This window comes from Tupaia chinensis, unplaced genomic scaffold (assembly GCF_000334495.1).
Source record: "Tupaia chinensis unplaced genomic scaffold, TupChi_1.0 Scaffold000117_2, whole genome shotgun sequence".
In the NCBI taxonomy this organism is placed as follows: domain Eukaryota; kingdom Metazoa; phylum Chordata; class Mammalia; order Scandentia; family Tupaiidae; genus Tupaia; species Tupaia belangeri.
Window position 1 is genome coordinate 5,997,573 of NW_006159583.1, and position 21,574 is coordinate 6,019,146.

Consider the following 21,574-nt stretch of genomic DNA (forward strand, 5'->3'; position numbering starts at 1 on the left):
GAGAGGAAGAAAGTGCCCTTATAGGGTGGAGTTTCACTGCAATTTAGTTCTTCATTTCTCTACCCTGTTGGGATTTTGGACATACACACACATGCATCTGGGATGTTATTCAAGCCATTGAAGCTGTGATTAAAACCATGTGGTTGTCATGGGGGATCTGGCGAGCTCTCTCTCTCTTTTTTTTGGTAGAGGTTTTTGCCTTACAGCGTGTGCACCTAATGGAGAGAGACAGACAGACACAGTGAGAAAGTGAGAAATCAACCCCTGGGGAGATGGCCACACCACAATCCTTTCTCCTCCATTCTTCTCCCAGGATGCTAGGAATGCGTATACACAAACCCAGCATGAGTTTCAAGCCACCAGGTCTAGGACTTACACTGTGGTTGGCCACAGGGCAGTCCAGCAACACAACTACTACACCACCTGCTGGTCCTAGGATCTGGCTCTCTTAACCACTAGGCCACAGAGCTGGCTCTCTTTATTAATTTTTGAATGTCTATAGGATCTACTATATTATCACTCTGTAACTGACTTTTTTTAATTGGCATATACAACCAATTGAACATTTGTGTCCCCACATACCCAAATTCATGTGTAGAAAGCTTAATCCCAATGTGATTGTATTTGAACAGGACTTGATACACCCAGAAGTCAGCAGTTAGCACCCAAAGCAGGGCCTTCATCAGAACCTGCTGGCATCATTAAATGGAACTTCCAGTCTCCAAAACTGGGAGAAATAAATATCTGTCTTTTTTTTTTCTTTTTTTTGAGAGGTTTTCGCTGCTTGCCAGCCAGACAGAGAGAGACATAGAGACAGAAAGCGAGAAATCACCCCCCAGGGGGGATGGTCAAGCTGCAATCCCTTCTCCTCCATTCTCCTCTAGGGATCTTGGGCACGCACGCACACGCGCCCGGCGTGAGTTTTAAGTCACCGGGTCTGGGACGCGAAACGTGGTCGACTACGTGGGAGTCCAGTGACATAGCCATTACGCTAACTGCTGGTTCCCATATCTGTCTTTTTATAAGCCATCAGTATGTGGTATTCTGTTATTGCAACTGAACTAAGAAAATGTACCTAGGGGTAACAAAATCCAAGGATCCTTTCAAAAAAACAACTTTTGTCTTTTTGAATTTTCTCAATTATTGGTCTGTTTTCTCTTTCTGATTTCTTCTCTTCCTTATTGTTTTGACTTTTGGCTCACTTTGCTCTTATGTTCAAGCTTTATATAATAAAAGCCTTGATCACTCATTCGTTTCCTGTTTTCTAATATTAGTATTTGAAACTTTAAATTCCCTTCTAAGCATTGCTTTAGCTACATCCCACAAATTGTCATTCACTTGAAATATTTTGTAATTTATTAAATACCGTGTGTTTCTTTCTTTTACCCATGGGTTGCTAATAACTGTGTTCCTAATCTCCAGTTATTTAAATATTTTCCAGATACCTTTATAGTAATTTATAATTTATGTCTATTATGACCAAAGAACTACTCTGAGAAATTTTAATATTTTCAAATTTATTCAAACTTGCTTATGGTCCAGCAAGCATTTTGTCTTTGTAAACCTACTATGTGTATTTGAAAATAATACTATCCTATAGTTGTTAGATATGGTATTTTATAAGTCAATTAGTTCAGGGGCCAGCAGGTGGATTGGAGGCTAAGGTGGCTGAATCCCACATGGCCAAATGCACAGTTGGAGTTCCAGACCCAGGGGCTTGAAAATCACACAGGGCACATGTGCATGTGTGTATGCCCAAAATCCTGAGAGGCGAATGGAAGAGGGGACTGTGGCATGATCATTCCTCCTAAGGGGTGATTTCAAATTGTTGTTCACTTGAAATATTTTGTAATTTATTATTCCTCCCTCTAGTAAATACACACAGCCTATAGCAAACTAAAAAACAAACATCCAGCCAACCAATTAGGTCAAATGATAATTTTGTTTATATCTTCTATGACTCATTTATTTGGTCTAATTGTTGTATCAATTGCTGAGAGAGGGATATCCAAATCTCTATTATTTTGGGGTTTTTTATTATACCATTAATTCTGTCAATTTAAAGTTCTGATATACATATAAATAATTACAATGTCTCCCCAGTAAATTTACTCCTTTATCATTAGCAAAACCTTTGAAATTTATGTTATCTGATAGTAACTTGGTTACTCCAGATTTTTTATTGGTTGTGTGCATGTCTTATTCCATCTTTTTACCTTTTTTTTTTTTTAATAAAGTGTTGTTTATTTTCCTTATCAACCTTATTTCCACTTTGTATAAGAGTGTGGAAAAGCAGACTTAAGACCACTCGGTGGTTGTTCCCACCCATTCAGTGGCCTGAGCAGTGGGCGCTGCAGACCAGTCTTCAGTGGCAGGCTGAGCACTCCAGTCTCCAGTAGGGAACTGCTGGTTGGGCACAGAGGGCACCTGCCTGCCTTCTGACCAGTCTGCGACCTCAGGCTGAGTGGCAGTAAACTCAGGAGCTGGAGCAGCCCATTCACCCTGAAATTCCTCCTTGGTCACAGCCTTTTCAGCTGCAGCCTGCTCCTCCTTTTCAATCTCTTCAGAATCTCTGTAGAAGTAGAGATCAGGCATGACTTCCCACGGGTGCTCACGGCAGATGGTGCCACGCATGCGCAGAACTTCCCTGGCCAGCATCCACCACGTCAGACCCACCGAATGAGCCCCCTTGTTGTTGCATGGGATGGTAACATCCACATAACGCAGAGAATGTGTGTTGCACAGAGCAATGGTAGGTAGATTGACATAAGGCGCCTCTGTGAGAGGCTGGTGGTCGGCCCTGGGATCAGTCACCACCAGAAGACATGGCTCCCGGAAGGCTGCCTGGATCTGGTTAGTGAAGGTTCCAGGAGTGAAGCGACCAGCAATAGGAGTGGCTCCAGTGGCAGCAGCGAACCTCAGCACAGCTCTCTGCCCAGTGTTCCTGGAAGATAGACACTGATGTCAGCAGGATTTTCAATGGCAACAATGGACGAACTGCCAGCAGGAGCTTCTCCCAGGTCCTCTTCAGATTTATGATGGAGATGCCGTCACTTTTCCTCTTGTGGATGTACTGCTCCATTTGGAAGTCACGGTTGGTGCCACCTAAGTGGGTTCCTGCGGCAAGGGATTTGGACATCCTCCTCCTTCATCTGCAGGACATCAAGGGCACCAGACATTGTAAATGTTTCCCTTTAAATTAGGACGGGAACCCAGAACAACGCCATATGGACCCTTGGGCAGGTAGCGCAGAAAGGGTTCCCATCTTTTTACTTTTAACCTGTGTTTTTATGTTTAAAGTATCTCTCTTATATAATAGAAGGGATATAGTTTTTTTAAAAAAATCCATTCTGACAATCATTGCCTTTTTTTCTACTTAAATTTAAGTTAACCATTAAACATTGGTTGGATGTAAGTCTACCATTTTATTACTTGTTTTACAACTTCCTGATTTTTACTCATTTGTTTCTGCATTCTTACCTTTTGGTTTAATTACAAAGATTTTTGGAATTCTATTTTATCTGCTGTCTTTCTCACTATATCTCTTTCAATTATTTTTTAGTGGTTGCTTAGAGTTTAAAATACACATTCCTAATTTTTCTGGTCTGGTTAGAGTTAATATTGTAGCACTTTATGTAAAACACAAGAATTGCACAGATGAGCTTATCCAGTGATCAACTCCACTCCATCCAGCCTTTATGCTTCAGTTTTGATACACAATATATCTATGAAAATATAAAGTTCATAATGTAAGGTTGTAACTTTTGCTTTAAAAAGTCATAAGGTGGTACCAGCAGATACTGTTACGTCATTGGACTCCCACATGGCTGACCAACGTTCAAGTCCCAGACTCAGTGGCTGGAAAATCACACTAGGTACATGTACGTGCATGCACAAGATTCCAGGAGTTGAATAGAGGAGAAAAGATTGCAGCATAGCAATCCACCCTGGAGGGCAATTTCTCACTTTGCCTCTCATTTTCTCTGTCTCTGTCGCTCTCTCTCTCCAGTGCATGCACCCTAAAGCAAAAAGACCTTAAAAAAAAAAGCCATAAATTATGACATTTAAGTTTAATAACATACTCACATTCCCAGCGCTCTTCACTCCTTCTGGAACATTTGCATTTTCCATCTGACATCATTTCTCTTCAAAATGATTGACTTCCTGTAACATTTCTTTAAGTGTAGATCTTCTGGTGATTAATTATATTAGTTTTTGTTTATTCCCAAATGTCCTTATTTTGCATTCATTCTTTGAATTTTTTTTAAGTTTATGTATTTTTTCCATGAGCAAGAAAGACAGAAAGAGACAGCAAGCCAGTGGGGTGCAATACCACCCCCACCCCAGCCTTCAGCCAACCCAGATCATGGACACAGACATGCCTAAAATATTCATGGTGGCTCTAGACTTGTTTGTTTGTTTGTTTGTTTTGGAGAGGTTTTTGCTATAGGTCACGTGGGCTCCCCAGACAGACAGAGAGAGACAGAGAAACAGAAAGAGAGAAATCATCCCTCAGGGGATGGCCACGCCGCAATCCCTTCTCCTCCGTTCTCCTCTTGGGATCTTGGGCTGCACGCACACGCGCTTGGTGTGAGTTTTTAAACCACCGGGTCTGGAACATGAACCACGGTCGACTACATGGGAGTCCAGCGACACAGCCATTACGCTAACTGCTGGTGTAGGCCTCTAGACTTGAACAAGCAACTCTCTTATGTGAAAACATCTTGCAGAGAATTACAATCTGTTACCATGCTGCCATCTTGCTCCTTTGTCATTGTGTTTGAAGTCTTTTTACCAGACACAGAAACATGGAAAGAAAATTATTGTCTAAGATGTAATTCTGCTGGCATTTGGCTCTGAAAATTTCTCCAGAGAAAGCAGTGACACAGAAGGAAAGTGAGAACGCATCCCCTATGAGGCATGATAACGCCACAATCCCTTCTCTTCCATTTCTCCCTCATTTCAGATTTTTGGGCACATATCCACACAAGCTGGTGTATTTCTCAATCCTGGCATGTTTCTCATGCCACCAGGTCTGGGACAAAAATCATGTGGTTTACGCTGGACTCCCACGTGGTTGACTGCGGTTCGAGTCCTGGACCCGGTGGCTTAAACTCACGCCGGGTGCGTGTCCGTGCGTGCCCAAGATCCCGAGAGGAGAATGGAGGAGAGGGGATTGTGGCGTGGCCATCCTCCCGGGGGGTGATTTCTCGCTTTCTGTCTCTCTGTCTCTCTCTGTCTGTCTGGCGAGCGCACCCGTCCTATAGCAAAAACCTCTCCAAAAAAAAAAAAATGTGGTTTAGATAGTCAGCATAGATATTTAAAATTTACTAGCAGCTAAAATTGTTTCAAACAAGGACATAGAATATAAAAACTGGAAAGTGCTGGACAGCCTCTTATTCAATTCCTTTTACTCTGCAGATTAAATACTTGAGGCCCAGAGCCTGGAGGTGTCATGATCAAGGCTACAGAATCAGATTATAGTAGACAGCCAATATCAAAGAATCTTCGAATCACCATTCTGCCCTTACATTCATTCTTGGGTTTAGAACCAATTATTTCACTAGAATTTTCGTTGTTGTACCTCTAGTTGAAATGATAAGAATGGGACAGGCTTCATCCAGTGATTCTCTAATAAGAAGTACAATTATAAAACACGCTTCACGGTCCACTGGTGCCATGGTGGTCAAGGTGGCTGCATCTCACATAGGTTTGAGTCCCAGACCTGGCAGCTTGAAAACATATGCCAGGGGGACCAGCAGTTAGTGTAATGGCTATGGCACTGGACTCCCACATAGTTGACCATGGTTCGCGTCCTGGACCCGGTGGCTTAAAACTCATGCCGGGTGCATGTGCGTGCATGCCCAAGATCCTGAGAGGAGAATGGAGGAGAACGGATTGTGGCGTGACCATCCCCCCTGGGGGGTGATTTCTCACTTTCTGTCTCTCTGTTTTTCTCTGTCTGTCTGGCGAGCGCACACGCCCTATAGCGAAAACCTCTCCAAAAAAAAAAAAAAACTTAGATGATAATTATGCAAAACCCTCAAAATATACACTACTGGCTTTATACTTGTCTGTATATAAAAAAAGTATCTAATCTCTTGGGGTCATCAAGTGGTGTGGTGGTTAAGGTGTTGGATTCCCACATGACCGACTACAGTCTGAGTCCTAGATTTGGCAACTTGAAAATCATGCCCCGTGCACGTGCATACATACTAAAAATCCCAGGAAAAGAAAGGACATGAGCGCGCAGCATGGCCATCTCCCCTGGTGGCGGAGGGGTGAGTCCTCATTTTCCCTCTCACTGTCTTTCTCTCTCTCTCTGGCAATTGCACGCCCGATGACACAAAAAATTTTTAAAAGAAAGACAATCTATCCCCCCCTTTACCCTCTGACATTTTCTTCTTTAATAAACTGGGTTTTGCAAATAAAAGCCTTATATATTCACTTCATAAGCTACTAACAGCCTTTATTAATCTATTTCACTCTTATCCATCTAAATATTTTCATGTTTCCTTTTTGCTCCCTCTTATCAGCTTCTCCTTTTCTTTTGATATAGTGGAATTCTAACCAAACCTTTCTTCAGATATGACTACATTTTCTTTAGAATGTTTAAAATGCATGCTACAATAAATGAGGGTTAGAATGAAATGTTCCTGAGCTGCAGCAGAACAATACTTATTAGTTTTTTCTCCTAATTCTTAGCACTCATTCTACCTTCTCTCAAAGGTAGGGACATTTTAAAAGTTTCCAAATTAAAAGTGGTTTGCTGGGATGTCCAAAGCCCCCAAGTAACTCACAAAAGATGAAAATTTATCACAGTAGTTCTCAGCATGGCTTTTCTGTTAAGCATGGCATCTACTCAGATGTTCTTCAACCTTTTTTCATTCAATGGATTCATTCAGGACACATTTATTTAATGTCTCCAATATGTAACTCAATATACTAAGGGCTAGATGTCTTAGGACCAGAGAAAGGCAATAGTTAAAAACCCATTCATTTTCTTTTACATTTTTTTTTTTTGAAGAGGATTTTCGCTATAGGGCGCGTGCGCTTGCCAGACAGACAGAGACATAGAGACAGAAAGCGAGAAATCACCCCCCCCCAGGGGGGATGGTCACACCGCAATCCCTTCTCCTCCATTCTCCTCTCGGGATCTTGGGCACGCACGCACATGCGCCTGGCGTGAGTTTTAAGCCACCAGGTCTGGGATGCGAACGGTGGTCGACTACTTGGGAGTCCAGCGACATAGCCATTATGCTAACTGCTGGTTCCCAAGAACCCATTCATTTTCATATGAAGGTCTTTACAAGGTAAATAACGACTTCACTTGCATAATAGTAAACACATTAAACAACATCTCATTTAATCCTCACCATAATAGAGGATTATCACCATTTTACTGACTCAGAATTATAAATAGCTTGCTGAAAGCCACAAAGTTAGCTGGAATTTTAACTCGGCTGGGCCTGACCAGTCCACAACATAAAAATCTTTCATGTGCCTTGGTCCAACTTCTCTTTCCAGGTCTGGTCTTCCAATTACGTTTTTTGCAGACCAACTCAAAGATCTTTTCCCTCATTTGATCGCCTCTTTCATTTGCACCTGAGTTTTATTACCATTTAACCTCCTCCTCCACTGGCACTGTGTTCCCTCAAATTCCTATGTCGAAACCTGACTCCAAGAACCTCTGTATAAGACCTTATCTGGAATGGGTTGTTGTAGATGTAATTAGTTAAGGTGAGACAAAACAGGAGGAGGGCGGGCCTTTAAACCAATAGGACTGGTATTCTCATAAAAAGGAAAAAATTGGACACAAAGACAGACACATGGGGAGAAGTCATATAAAGACTGAAGTTAGGCTACCAGGTTTGGGAATACAAGGTCACCCACAAACCTCCAGAAGATAGGAAGGAAGAGTGGAACCGGTTCTTCCTCACAGCTTCAGGAGGGACCAACCTTGCCTATGCCTTCCTTTCACACTGAATTTGAGTCTGAAACACATTTCTCTTGTTTAAGCCACCCAGTTTGTTGTACTTGTTATGGCCGACCCAGAAAACAGTACACTCAGATGGCTTGGAAATTCAAATTTCTACTGTTCTTACTCTTTTCCTGCCTAACAGCAGTATTTCCTTTCTCCATCTGTGCACCTTTTCAGCCCAGTGAGGCAGACCCAGCTGTATGACTGCCAGCGGGGAGCTGAAAGTCACCCTTGATTCTCAATGACTTCCCTCCCACACGTGGGCGATCATTCAAAGGCTGAAGGGTTAGGAGCACAGACTTTGAATCTACTTGGTTTAATCACTAACTTCCACATTTACTAGCTGTATGACCTTGAGCAATTTTCCAAGCCTTAATTTCCTTACCTGTTGAACAGGGCTAATGCTAGCACTAGACAGGTTCATTATGACAGCCTAGAGAGAGAATACATGTTAAGAATTTAACATTTAACCTGGCATATAGAACATGCTGTTCTCATCATGATTACCCTAAAACAAACTTTAGAATTCATTAGTTTCTTGTGCATATTTCAGATTCATATTTGTTTACATGATCACCATGTCACATTTCATTTTTATAGACTGTGGTTTATAATTTGCTGGTATGAGTGACTAGGCACTAACTTCTTACTCAGCAATGTCTTGCACCTTTGCCAATACCTAAAACTGAGAAGAGGTAACTTAAAAGTAAACTAGGAGAATCCATTGGGTTATGGGAGTCATGACGTATATTTTCTGTTTTCCTATGCAAAAATGAGTCATGACTTTTCCTACAGCCCAATATTAAAGCATCCTTATAGCACCAGCATGTTTTAGCTTCATTTTGGGGGTTAGAACTGGTTACATAAATAAGTCTTTTTTTTTTTGGAGAGGTTTTCGCTATAGGGCGCGTGCGCTCACCGACAGACAGAGAGAGACAGAGAGACAGAAAGTGAGAAATCACCCCCCAGGGCGGATGGTCACGCCACAATCCCTTCTCCTCCATTCTCCTCTCGGGATCTTGGGCACGCACGCACACACGCCCGGCATGAGTTTTAAGCCACCAGGTCCGAGATGCGAACCGCGGTCAACTACGTGGGAGTCCAGTGACATAGCCATTACGCTAACTGCTGGTTCCCTTTTTTAAAAGAATTATTTATTTCTTTTTATTTGACCAGAGACAGAGGGGCAGTGAAAAAGCAAGCTGCCAGGCCTGGGACTTGAACCATTGCCAGCCATATGGGAGTCCCACGCCATCACCTCAGTGCCACCAGCTGGCCCACATAACTAAGACTTTTTAAAAAACTGTAGCTTTCATTCTAAGGGGCTTTGTTACTGACAGAGACAGCCATTTTTTGAGGTGAAATATTTAGGCAATGGTCCATGATATAAGTTAACAGAACAAGTTACAGGCTACTGGAAGACAGAAACCAAGTCAGGAGCTGGTTGGGAATAATGGTATAAACCAAAAGGCACTTAATAATTTCCCCCCCACATTGTTTGGTAACAATTTTTTTCTTTTTTGGGGGGAGAAATCTTTGCTATAGGGCGTGTACACTCGCCACAAAGACAGAGAGACAGAGACAGAAAGCGAGAAATCCCTGCCCCCCCCCCCACGCCGGGGAAATGGCCATGTCGCTATCCCTTCTCCATTCTCCTCTCGGGATCTTGGGCAAGCACACATATGCGCCTGGCGTGAGTATAAGCCACCAGGTCCGGGACTCAAACTGCTGTCGGCTACATGGGAGTCCAGCGACATAGCCATTATGCTAATTGCTGGTCCCACAATTATTGTCCCTTAAGTCTTTTCCAAACTCTGTGCTCTTATGTGGGGTAGGGTGTGAGAAATCTAATGTGCTTCGCATATTAAATTTTATTAACTTCAGATGATAAGAAGGGACCAGCAGTTGGTGTAATGGCTATGTTGCTGGACTCCCATGTAGTTGACTGCGGTTCGAGTCCTGGACCTGGTGGCTTAAAACCCACGCTGGGCGTGTGTGCACATGTGCGTGCCCATGATCCTGAGAGGAGAACGGAAGAGAAGGGATTGCGTGGCCATGGTGAGTTCTCGCTTTCTTTCTCTGTCTTTGTGGCGAGTGCACGTGTCCCATAGCAAAACCACAAACAAACGAACAAACAAAAACTCTATGAAAAAAAAAATGTGCTGAAATACTATGTACGAGTCTCCTCCAAAACTTACAAATTCCTTAAAATTGCTTCAAGAAGGAACCTACCCCTTTGCCCCTATTCTTTCCTCCATTTAGAATCTCTGCCCTCACATACACCTGTCTGAATTTCCTTGTTTTTCTCAGCCAATTTCTAAGGCTGCCACAAACTTAAAATTTTTCCCTTACCTTTATGCATCATCTCCACTCCCAAACCACAAGCCACTCTGTACCCTCTCTGTGACTCTGAGGTATTCGGTGCAAATCCTAATCCTACCATGAAAATGCAGAACAGTAGGGACCAGCAGGTGGCATGGTGGTGAAGGCACTGGACACTCCCACATAGCCAACCACGGTTTAAGACCTGGACCTGGTGGTTTGCTTTCTCACTTTTCCTCTCTGTCTCTCTCTGTGTCTGTGTTTCTCTGGTCAAATTAAAATAAATGAATGAAGGAATAAATATTTTTTTAAAAAAATGCAGAGCAGTAGAATAAATATCACCTTTACAAACTTTGCAGCTTTTTTTCCTTTAAAGCTGAAGCTCAGTAACTAGTCATATTTGTATGAGTGACAGACGGCAAGAGGCAGGGTCAATTAACGCTTTAAAAACGAAACTAAAAGCATTTGAAAAGCTAAAAAAATGAACCCTATCAAGTTATTAAAATTTCAATATGTCTCGATTCTGGTTAACTCTAACATCCTTACTACGTTATATAAACTTTTGTTTTCACAGAATTCAAGAGTCTAACATTAACTGTTCCCTGTATCTACAACCAGGAACACACCAAGTGCTTAATAATTGCACACTAGCTTGGCGACCTGTCAGGGCGTCAAAACAAAGGAAAGTACATTTTGTTTACTAGAGGTGCAGGGGAATGGTCAATCAAAATTAAAACGTTCAAAATTAAAGCTTTCTTGGGGAACTAGAAGTTAGCGTAATGGCTGTTTCTGGACCCACGTAGTCGACCATGATTCGCATCTCGGACCGGTGGCTTAGAAGTCATGCCAGGCGCGTGTGCGTGCATGCCCAAGATCCCAAGAGGAGAATGGAGGGGAAGGGATTGCGGCGTGACCATCCCCCCGGGGGGTAATTTCTCGCTTTCTGTCTCTATGTCTCTCTCTGTCTGTCTGGCGAGCGCATGCGCCCTATAGCGAAAACGTCTCAAAAAAAAAAAAAAATTAAAGTTTTCTTCTGGGGGTAAAAAAAAAAAAAGAAAGAATTGGAGTCCTGGCTTTCTCAAATTCCATCCTTAACTCTCCAAAGTCTCGGACTTCGGGTTTCTCAGCGATTACGTTTTTTTGTTTGTTTTTTAATTGCTATAAACCCAGACCCTATCACTGGGTCAGGCACATTGTAGATGTTAGATGAAGAATCCTGATTTGCGCAGGACTACGCATCCAGAATACAATCTAGCATTACAAGCAAGCGACTTCGTTTAGAATCACTTTCCGAACCAGAACCGCCCACTTGGCTGGAGTGTCCACTTTTTTAATACACTGTCAGCAAAGTGCGATTTGCTAAGTATTTCGAAACAGGGAAAGCATGTTGGCTCTCGTGCCATGAGAACAAAGATCACTCACAGAACGACACATATATGACACTCAGTGACTTTGATGAGAAGGGACAAAGTGTGCGCCCAGGAAAGCAGTCTCTGGAGCCAACAAAGCGATATAGTAAAACCGGCGGCTGGGGCAGCCCAGGATTTAAGGACCTTACAGGACCACGCGGACAAAAAGTTTGGCTTGTTTCGCGCTCCGTAGAAAGAGCTCGCTCGGGCTTCCGCAGGACCCCTCCTGACAGGGAAGGACGGCGCGAGGTTGCCTGAGTAGTGCCTGTCGTGTGCGCCAATGACGGGCCGGGCTGAGAGAGAAGACTCGTAGGCCTCTGGTCTCGTAACAGCCTCCATCCGGAAACAGAAGCGAGTGCGCTCCGGCACTGCGGGAGCCACCGCTAGCGTAAGAGGCAGTGCACATGCGCACAAGGGTCCTGCCAACCCTTAAATACCGTCATGCAGGCGCGTCAGGCCTATTTCCGCCGAGTCGCGCGGAGGCGGAGGCTCGGGGTGAGTTGTTTGCGGTTCGTGGCTCGGAGACTCCTGGCTGGGGTTGGTGACGGATGTCGGGGTCTAAACTTAACAGTTACCTGTTCTGTCTTTCAGTGCGTTCAAGATTCGGCTCCACCCGTAATCCACCGCCATGGCCGAGGAAGGGTGAGCCCGGGGTCGGGGTCGGGGTCGGTGTGGAAATGGCGCGGCCGGAGAGCTGGCGGCGCGGGATTGGGTCCGTCGGGGCAGCTTGAATGTGTTTGTCGAGTCAAACTGATTTGCTTTAACCAGTTCAAAGCGTTAAGTAGCGCCAGGGTTCCTAACTGATAGTCCCTGTTTGTCGTGTTTCAGCATTGCTGCTGGAGGTGTAATGGACGTTAATACTGCTTTACAAGAGGTGCTGAAGACCGCCCTCATCCACGATGGCCTAGCACGTGGAATTCGCGAAGCCGCCAAAGCCTTAGACAAGTACGTGAATCAGTCTCAATACTAAGGGTTGTTGCAACCGGAACAACACTGCAACCGAGGGATGAAAACGCGAAGTTCATGGTGTTAGCACAGTTTCTGAATGGCATCGGTCCTACAGGAAACGTAGGAAAAGGTATCAGAAATTAGATCCATTTAACCCGCTGCAAGTATGTGGGTTGCTGTTTGGAACGGGGTGAATATTTAGTTTTTGAAGGAAGAGGAAACTACAGGGTTTGAATGATGACTTGAATTGTCGGATACCCCTTCACTCCCTCTATGAGTGAACAATCACAGTCTGACAAACCTGTAAGTTACGAGGCTAGTGAGGAGTTCCACCTTGTCTGGAGGACAGGTGCAGAGCCTCTTTTGCAAAACTTTAAAGTGTGTTGTAGAATTATCTCGACGTTTACATTTAAATATCAAGGTAACTGAAAGTTCGATTTAACAGGTAAATATGTGTAGTCTAGTGTCATTTGGACTGATTTATAGTAGCAGAGTAACTGCATACTTGAACTTAGATGAATTTAAGTGCGTTTTAATGTTCTCTAAGTCATATACGTTTTATTTTAGAGCTGAATCCAGTGAAAATAACGCTACTTGACTTTAGGTCCTGGTATGAACTGTAATTTAACAATATTGCAAAATACTGGTGTCTGAGCTGGTAGCAGATAGTTATTTGTGTGGTAGTTTAAAATTACTGGTCTTGAAATGCATAAAATGACTGACTGACCAGAAAGATGTTAAAGACTTGATTTAGCCACAAATTTTAAATTACTAGTACAAACCTGGTGTGGGGAGGGATGCACTGAAGTTAAGTGTGTTGTAGAGGAGTTGGATGAATGTTTTCTAACAGGTTCATCAAAGTGAAAGTTTGCGCTTGGTAATACGTTCCCATGGACGTACTATATCCATATTTTGCCAGTGGTAGGTAGTGCAAGTGTAGTGAGTTTGTGCTTGAGTTTCAACTTCATTTTAATTGCATTTTGCATTTCAGGCGCCAAGCCCACCTGTGTGTGCTTGCATCCAACTGTGATGAACCTATGTATGTCAAGTTGGTGGAGGCCCTTTGTGCCGAGCACCAAATCAACCTGATTAAGGTAAGTCTTATCCATCTTGTTTTTCTGAAGCATTAAAATATAATTAGTTTAATGAAAATTGGATTGATTTAAGGGTGATATGTTGAATTTAAGTATAGTGGTAATTTGCTATACTGGGGCAAATACTTCAAGTTTCAAGCTTGTTGCTTTTTCTGCAGGTTTAAGTAATACGTGGCCCTACTTTTGACTTTATGAAAGCTAATTAAATCAACCTCTTGTAGCTGGAGAGTTAATAATGCTAGTTTTGAGATTGGTTCAGAGCAAAATCAGTGTAGAGTGGTTTGATAGGTGACCTGGTGCTGTGCATGATGACAACTGGCTCCCTCTACTGAGCTGAGATGAGGAAACTGCCTTGTCACCACCTGATACAGCCACCCTGTGGGTTTAATTTATCATCAGTAGTTTTAATAGGTATTAATAAAGCTTTTCTTTTTCTTTTTTTCAAACTACCCCAACAGGTTGATGACAATAAGAAACTAGGAGAATGGGTAGGTCTCTGTAAAATTGACAGAGAGGGAAAACCCCGTAAAGTGGTTGGTTGCAGCTGTGTAGTAGTTAAGGTAAGTCGGTATTAGTATTTTCTTTCAAATATGTTGTGCTGAGTAACTTGTGTAACAGTTTAGAAGTAAAGTTGAAAGGTTTAGAGAAAACAAGAATTCAATAGTTTTTAAAACATGTCTAGTTGAAAAAAAATAGTAAACCATTACATAGAAGCCAGCCAATAAATCTGCTTAGCTGAATGTGTTTCTGCAGGAATTTAGAAAAAGCTGGCAATAGTAAAGCCATGTTACGAGCCTTAGCGACATTGTACAGTCATTAAGGTCCCTGAAAATGGCTACAATTACAAAGTAATTGTGGGAAGCATTTTCATTAGACATATAATTACAGCTTCACTGAAATTTAAGTTATAATTTAGTGACATTTTAAATGTTGATGAGAAACTGCATTTTTTTTTAAGGACTATGGCAAGGAATCTCAGGCCAAGGATGTCATTGAAGAGTACTTCAAATGCAAGAAATGAAGTAAAACATGTCTAGTTGAAAAAAAATAGTAAACCATTACATAGAAGCCAGCCAATAAATCTGCTTAGCTGAATGTGTTTCTGCAGGAATTTAGAAAAAGCTGGCAATAGTAAAGCCATGTTACGAGCCTTAGCGACATTGTACAGTCATTAAGGTCCCTGAAAATGGCTACAATTACAAAGTAATTGTGGGAAGCATTTTCATTAGACATATAATTACAGCTTCACTGAAATTTAAGTTATAATTTAGTGACATTTTAAATGTTGATGAGAAACTGCATTTTTTTTTTAAGGACTATGGCAAGGAATCTCAGGCCAAGGATGTCATTGAAGAGTACTTCAAATGCAAGAAATGAAGAGATAATAAAAATTGGCTCGTGATCCTCGTGTCTGGTTTTTTATTTGGGTGGTAAAATAAGGAAGTGAGTTACTGCAAATAAATTAGCTCATTGGAAACATAACTCTACAGTAAACTGCTTAATTGACCTTTCTAGAGAGGCTTGTTTGTCCAACCAGTGGACCAGTTAAAACATGAGAAGCCTAGGCATAGATGGGTTGCTGGGGGAGATGTAAATTTCTAACAGCCAGGCTTACTTGCTTTTGGGCCCTTATTACTTGGAGGTGGTCATAGGAACTGGAGAACTAGGCACAGGTTGGGTGTTTGGTTGTATGCTGTAGGTCACTGGAAGCCCATGCTTACCAAAAAATAGTGTGGATATATTCAGAGGAAGGATCATAGTGCCTAGTTTTCATTGTTTCAAATGTTTTGCACAGAGGCAAGGTTGTTTCAGTATACCTCTGTTCCTAAAAACTTAAAGGAAAAAACGTGAGTGCATTTCAACCGCAAAAAGACCTGTTCTGTTAAAACATTTGTTCTGAGTCAGTGTAGTTGAACCAGATTTGCTTTTGGGTGCCACTTGAGCCATTGTTTGAATTTGCATTCTGTACATTTGTAGATTACATCCCTTTTAAAGAAGCTGCCATAGTAAAGGGCATTTAGCGTGTTGCTTTATGATTCAAATAAGTAATTGCTAGAAAGCTGGGGCCCATGAGTTGAACACATGGTGTTTACTGTGAATTGGGAAGTCTCTAAGTTGAGCACCTATGAATAAACCCTTCAGGTTGTATGGCCTAGTATCAGCTGTTTAGGCTGCAGGTGCTGTTTCTCTTCCAAAGGTAGTTACTTTAAATTTTTGTTTGGTTGCTTGGTCTACTTAGCACCCTTCAAATTTTTAAGTGTTCAGTGGTAAAACATCTGTTCTTTGTTCTTAGACCTTGTGAATTTTCTATAGGGCATGCATGCTCAGCAAGAGATCTCATGTGGCCAGGTCACAATCCCTTCTCCATTCTCACACACTTGGTGTAAGTTTTGGAGCCCTTGGGTCCAGGACTCAAATCTTAGTTGGCTTTGTGGGAGTCCTGCCATCTACTAGTCCCTAGACTTTTTAAAAACGAAGTTGCACCTTAATTTTTGCTATGAAAAAGTTCTGATTTTGCAGTTCCTTACGGTATTTTAAGTAAGCACTTGACACATTCCCCCAAAACACTAAAAAGGGCAACTTTAATCTGTCACCACCTATGCCTGTGGTAGAGAAAAGTCACCCTGCCAGGCAAGATTGACCTGCAATTCATTGATGTTTGGGGGACAAATGCACAGGTTCCTGGCATGAGTTCTAGTCACGAGTTGGTGTCTTAGCTGCAGTTGACTATGGGAGTCCAGCACTTAAGCCACTGCCACCTTTGGGCACCCTGCTGAAAGTTAGCTACCTTATTGGCTTGGTGCTTTTTTAGTTTGGGCCAGGAGTCCAGTCCATGCCTCCTACATACCTTCTTGAGTATGTACCAGGAGTAGGCTGAAAGCACCTATTAATACCAACAGTTTCCCAGAGGTCTGATCCGATGGCTGATTCACAGCAAGCATGTACAGGAATTTTTGTCTCTGCTTTATCTTTGCTGTCCCAGTCAATTTTTTTTCATCCACCTCACCTACCCTTATGGTTGCAGTTCAGGCTGGGGCCATTTTATCTTTTTTTGAGACATGTCTCACTTCCATAACTTGAAATGCTTTTTAGATTATTTTGGCCATGAATCAACTTTAGGTTGGGGTGTGCAGCACACCTTTTCATGGATGTCCACCTAACGGGAATTCACGTTTTCACTATGTTAACAAAGTGGTTTATACATTCATATTTACTTGTTAGTCTACCTACTTCATAAGCCAAAGCATCCATTCTTCAGCCTCTACTTAGGGACTATCTGAGGGTCTCATTGATACATCTTTATTTTGTATATTACTCATCTAAACTAAATGCCCCTTTTCATAACTACCTGTTCACATCTCAGAGGTGCCTTTTTCCCGCTTGGATGTTTACTGTCTTTCAAATAGTGCAAGTGTAACTTCTGCTTTAGAATGTGATCTGTAGCTTGTATGGGTGCCTGAGGGATCCTATCAAAGCTTAAATACTACAGTACAAGCAGTTTTAGTTTTTGCCATAGGGTGGGTGTGCTCAGCAGAGGGGCAGGACAATGAGGAAATCACCAGGGAGTATGGCTATTCTGCACTCACTCCATTCTCTGGGTTTTGGACGCTTCCTCTGTGCAGTGTACCCAGAACAAGAGATGGTCTCAGCTAAACATTTGTTTTCTTTGCTCCCCTGGGCAGTGAGGCTCAGGTTTCTTTGGCTATGAAGAAACTCCAAGCCAGATAATTTCATTTTCTGTTTTTTAGAATATAAGTTAGGCTCAGGACATCCACAGAGATTACAGTATCTGTGTATTGAAGAACTTGTCAGTTTTGAAATTGTGGTTGAGGCAGTGGAAGCATTTAAGCAGAGGTTTTGTAAATCATAAAATAGTGTAAGCACCCTTTAATTTTACTGAAGACTACTCTTAGCCCTTAAAGTAGAACGTGAGTATTAGGTTTTGTTTTGGATGAATACTTTAAAGCTTAGAGTTGGGCTCAAGGTATATTGTGGAGAAGGAAGTGGATAGTCGAGAGGAATTAAAGTTAGCGTTTGTTCACTCCAGACAGGATGGCACTGGTTGATGGCTGAGAGAGGACACTACTCCAGCCAAGCCTTTCCAGGGAGTGCAGTCTGCATGCCAGGAGAATAGATTTATAGCAGATATCAGCAAGAGTAATAGAGGCAGCATGGCAGGGCAAAGGAGGTTCCCAGGAGAGTAACTGACTTTCATATCCTCCTCTTAGAGTCTGTTGGGTGAAGTCTGACTTGCTGGGGGCAGAGAGATTGAGTTGAAGTTGGAAGATCTTACAAAGGGTGATTGGCTATCTAGTTCTTTGGGTACATAAGTAATAGAGTGCTGAGAAGGACTGGGATCAAGACTGACGCTCCAGGCAAAAATGTTTTCCTTTTTAATTTGCGAGAGGTTGAGCATACTCACAGGAGGAAAGGGGAGAAAGTAACCACATTGGGAATACATACACTGCAATCCCCTCCCCATTACTCCCTACCCTTGGAATTTTGGACAGGGGGGCACACGTGTCTGATGTATTTCCCAAGCCTCCAGGTCTGGGACTCAAAGTGCATAGTGGACCATGTGGAATTTAGCTGCCTTCACTACCACACCACTGACTGACTCGGTTCTTTTTTTAAAAAATGGTTTACACTTCAAATATGGCATTAGCACATCCAAATTGAAATTATTTTATCCTAAGTGAGATGTTTGTACCAGCTTTTTCTAAAAGACCTAAAGACCTTAATCTTAGACTGTTGATTAAAGTTGCATTATAATCTGGCTTTTGGAAAAGTTCAGAAACCGGAGAGGGTGGGGGCTGAATCTTTGTCTTGAGCTTCCTTTTTATGAGGAATTTATTCTTTTATTTAACCACTGGGAACATGGACTCACAAGAGAGAGAGGGAAAATGAGAAAGCAAGTTGCCAGGTCTGGGACTGGAACCTTGGTAGGCCGTGTGGGAATCCAATTCCTCAACTATCATGTCACCTGCTGGCTCCCAAGTAGTGTTTGTGTCGTAGATTTTTGCTACAGGGTGTGTGCACTCACCAGAGAGAAGTTAACATCTCCCCCCCCAACCCGGGGAGGAGGGCGGTGCAGGGACAGCCACGCACAATCTTGTCTCCATTTTCCTCTTGGGGTTTTGGGCATGCACTCCAGCAGACCTAGTGTGAGTTTTAAGCCCCTGGGTTCAAGGACTCAAACCATGGTTGACTCCATGTGAGTCCAGCAATGTAGCCATTATGCCATCTACTGGTCCCGAATTCCCTACCTATATTGATAGGGCATTTATCTAAGCTGTCCCTTAATTTGTATGAAATACCCTTAAGAGTATTTCTCTACTTTTTTCTTTTCCATATTTTTTAAGCAATTATTTTTCTTATTTTTAAGGCCACGGTTGTTAATAAGGTGCCAGGAGTGCCAGCAGGTGGTGTGGTGGTTAAGGGTGCTGGACTCCTACATGACTGACCATGTTTGAATCCTGGGCCTGGTAGCTCGTTTTTTACTTCCCTCGCTTGCTCTCACTCTGTCCCTCCCTGGTCAAATTAAAATATTTTTAAAAAGTTGAATAATTTTTTTTTTTTTTAAATACCTGTCAGGGCCGGGACTCAAAATAAATTTGGCCTTGTAGGAGTCCAAGGCCTTAGCCACCATGCCACCCACTGGCCCTCTTTTTGTTCCAGTTCCATATTTGATGATTATCTTCGCCACATCCCTCCTTTTTATTATTAAAGAGGTTTTTGGTATGGGGCATGTGTGCTCCCGGGAAAGACAGAGGCAGCAAGAAATCACTCTCCCACCTCCCATCCCCAGGGATGATGGCCATGTCACAATGCCTGGTGTGAGTTTTAAGCCCCATGTGTACCTGGTGTGAGAATTTTAAGCCACTGGGTTCAGGACTCAAACTGTGGTGGACTTCGTGGGAGTCCAGCAACATGACCATTATGCCATCTCTGTCATCCCTTGGTTTCTGCAGTGCCCTAGCTTTTGGAAGATAATGTACCAGTGAAGAAACAAGTGTTTTTATTGTGGTTTTCAGCATTAAGTGTTGGTTTGGTTTGGTTTGAACTCTTTGTTCACATAAAAATTGTATCCTCTCCTAGTCCCCTCGGTGTGTGATTCATACAGTTTGAAATTCTAGGGGTTCATTCATTCACTCTAATTTGACCAGAGAGAGACAGACACACATATATATAGAGAGAGGTAAAGTGAGAAAGCAAGCTACCAGGTCCAGGACTTGAACCCTGGTCAGCCATGTGGGAGTGTCCAGCACCTTAACCACCACGCCACTTGCTGGTCGTTAAAGCTTTTTAAATGAATGAAATAAAAGTACAAAATAACAAAACAATGGGGCTAATATTGAATACCATTAATAACTTAAAAAACTTGGTGAATAAAGTTAGCTTATTTGTCTTGTAAAATTGTACATGAAGGGGACCAGATGGTGGCACAGTGGTGAAACTCAAGAGTCTAACTCTTGAAGGAAGGTACTGTGTTCACATCGGAAGCGCTTTTGAGTATGCCAGATATGCATGAGCCCGTAATCTGAGCTGGCTGGGAATGGATTACACCACCAAGATCCTGTTAGGGGTACTATCTGTCTCTCTTTCAATCAGGGAATAAATTAAATGATAAAAAAAAAAATGCACATATATAAAACAACTGCTTTTATTAAAAGACTGAATTCAGGGGCCAGCAGATGGTGTAATGGCTATGTCGCTGGACTCCAATGTAGTCGACTGCAGTTCAAGTCCTGGACCTGGTGGCTTAAACTCAGCCGGGCATGTGTGCGTGCGTGCCCAAGATCCTGAGAGGAGAATGGAGGAGAAGGGATTGCAGTGTGGTCATCCTGCTGGAAGGTGATTTCTCTCTTTCTATCTGTCTCTGTCTCTCTTGTGAACAAATGCACCCTATAGCAAAAACCTCCAAAAAAAAAAAAAAAAAAAAAAGACTGAATTTAGACGTAGCCAGCAGAGGGCAGTAAGAAGTTGGTGCCTGGTCTGTGAAAAATACAGACAGGAAGCCCTGACTAGTTCCTTCCAGGAAGTTTCTTCACTTATTCTCTTTGAAGAGTTCAGGAATTCTATTCAGAGATTGACAAACTACAGGACATTGCTGACCTTTAGTTTATTACTGCTGGTTGCATTTGCTCTTTGCATATGGTGTCATCACTTGAATTGAGTTTTACCTAGAGGCCAGCCTCTTGGCACAGTGGTTAAGGGAGCTGAATCCCACATGGTCCACTGTGAGAATTAAATCCTAGTCCTGGTAGCTTGAAAAACATGCCTGGATGTATTCCCTGCTGACCCAACATTATTTCTAATTGTGATTTTAATAGTTCGATGACATTTTATAAAATAATTATCTTACGAACAATGGCAATATCAATTCAATAAACCACTGATGGACATTGGTTGCTTTTCATCTTTCTTCAAAGGCTACTGATTTTGCTTAATTTCAATATATGTATGAAATAAGAAATTACAGAAATTTAGACAGTTGATATTCAGCAGATGCCTACAGTTAAACCATGGTGATAAAAGCAAATTTGGTGGAGCCAGCAGGTGGTGTTGTGGTTAAGGTGCTATACTCCCAAGTGGCTGACCACAGTTCAATTCCTGGACCTGGTGGCTTGAAACACGTTGGGTGCATGTGCTTTCATACTCACAAGAGGAGAATGGAGGACCAGGGATTATGGCATGACCATCCCCCTGGGGGATGAATTTTTTGCTTTTCTGTCTGTGGTGAGTGCATATATCCTCTACCAAAAAAACTCTTAAAAAATAAAATGACTTTTCCCTCATTGGTCTAGATTTCTAATGTT

The 21,574-nt window shown here is 42.4% G+C and overlaps 1 protein-coding gene, 4 non-coding genes and 1 pseudogene across 5 annotated transcripts; 5 read left to right on the forward strand and 1 right to left on the reverse strand.

Annotated features, from left to right (window-relative positions):
- Positions 1 to 2,036: 2,036 nt before the first annotated feature.
- LOC102491669 (40S ribosomal protein SA pseudogene) lies at positions 2,037 to 3,249 on the reverse strand (annotated as a pseudogene).
- Positions 3,250 to 12,161: 8,912 nt separating this feature from the next.
- On the forward strand, positions 12,162 to 14,777 carry RPS12 (ribosomal protein S12). The gene is made up of 6 exons (XM_006144322.3): positions 12,162 to 12,207; positions 12,304 to 12,354; positions 12,541 to 12,657; positions 13,652 to 13,754; positions 14,213 to 14,314; positions 14,713 to 14,777. The coding sequence occupies exons 2-6, from the start codon at positions 12,341 to 12,343 to the stop codon at positions 14,773 to 14,775; spliced, it is 399 nt and encodes a 132-aa protein (XP_006144384.1). The 5' UTR covers positions 12,162 to 12,207; positions 12,304 to 12,340; the 3' UTR covers positions 14,776 to 14,777.
- On the forward strand, positions 12,889 to 12,961 carry LOC114007068 (small nucleolar RNA SNORD101). Its single transcript, XR_003548726.1, has one exon. It is a non-coding gene; the product is annotated as a small nucleolar RNA SNORD101 (small nucleolar RNA).
- LOC114007075 (small nucleolar RNA SNORD100) lies at positions 14,053 to 14,126 on the forward strand. The gene has a single exon (XR_003548731.1). It is a non-coding gene; the product is annotated as a small nucleolar RNA SNORD100 (small nucleolar RNA).
- On the forward strand, positions 14,466 to 14,597 carry LOC114007072 (small nucleolar RNA SNORA33). The gene has a single exon (XR_003548729.1). It is a non-coding gene; the product is annotated as a small nucleolar RNA SNORA33 (small nucleolar RNA).
- Positions 14,778 to 14,820: 43 nt separating the features above from the next.
- Positions 14,821 to 14,952, forward strand: LOC114007073 (small nucleolar RNA SNORA33). The gene has a single exon (XR_003548730.1). It is a non-coding gene; the product is annotated as a small nucleolar RNA SNORA33 (small nucleolar RNA).
- The last annotated feature ends 6,622 nt before the right edge of the window (positions 14,953 to 21,574 follow it).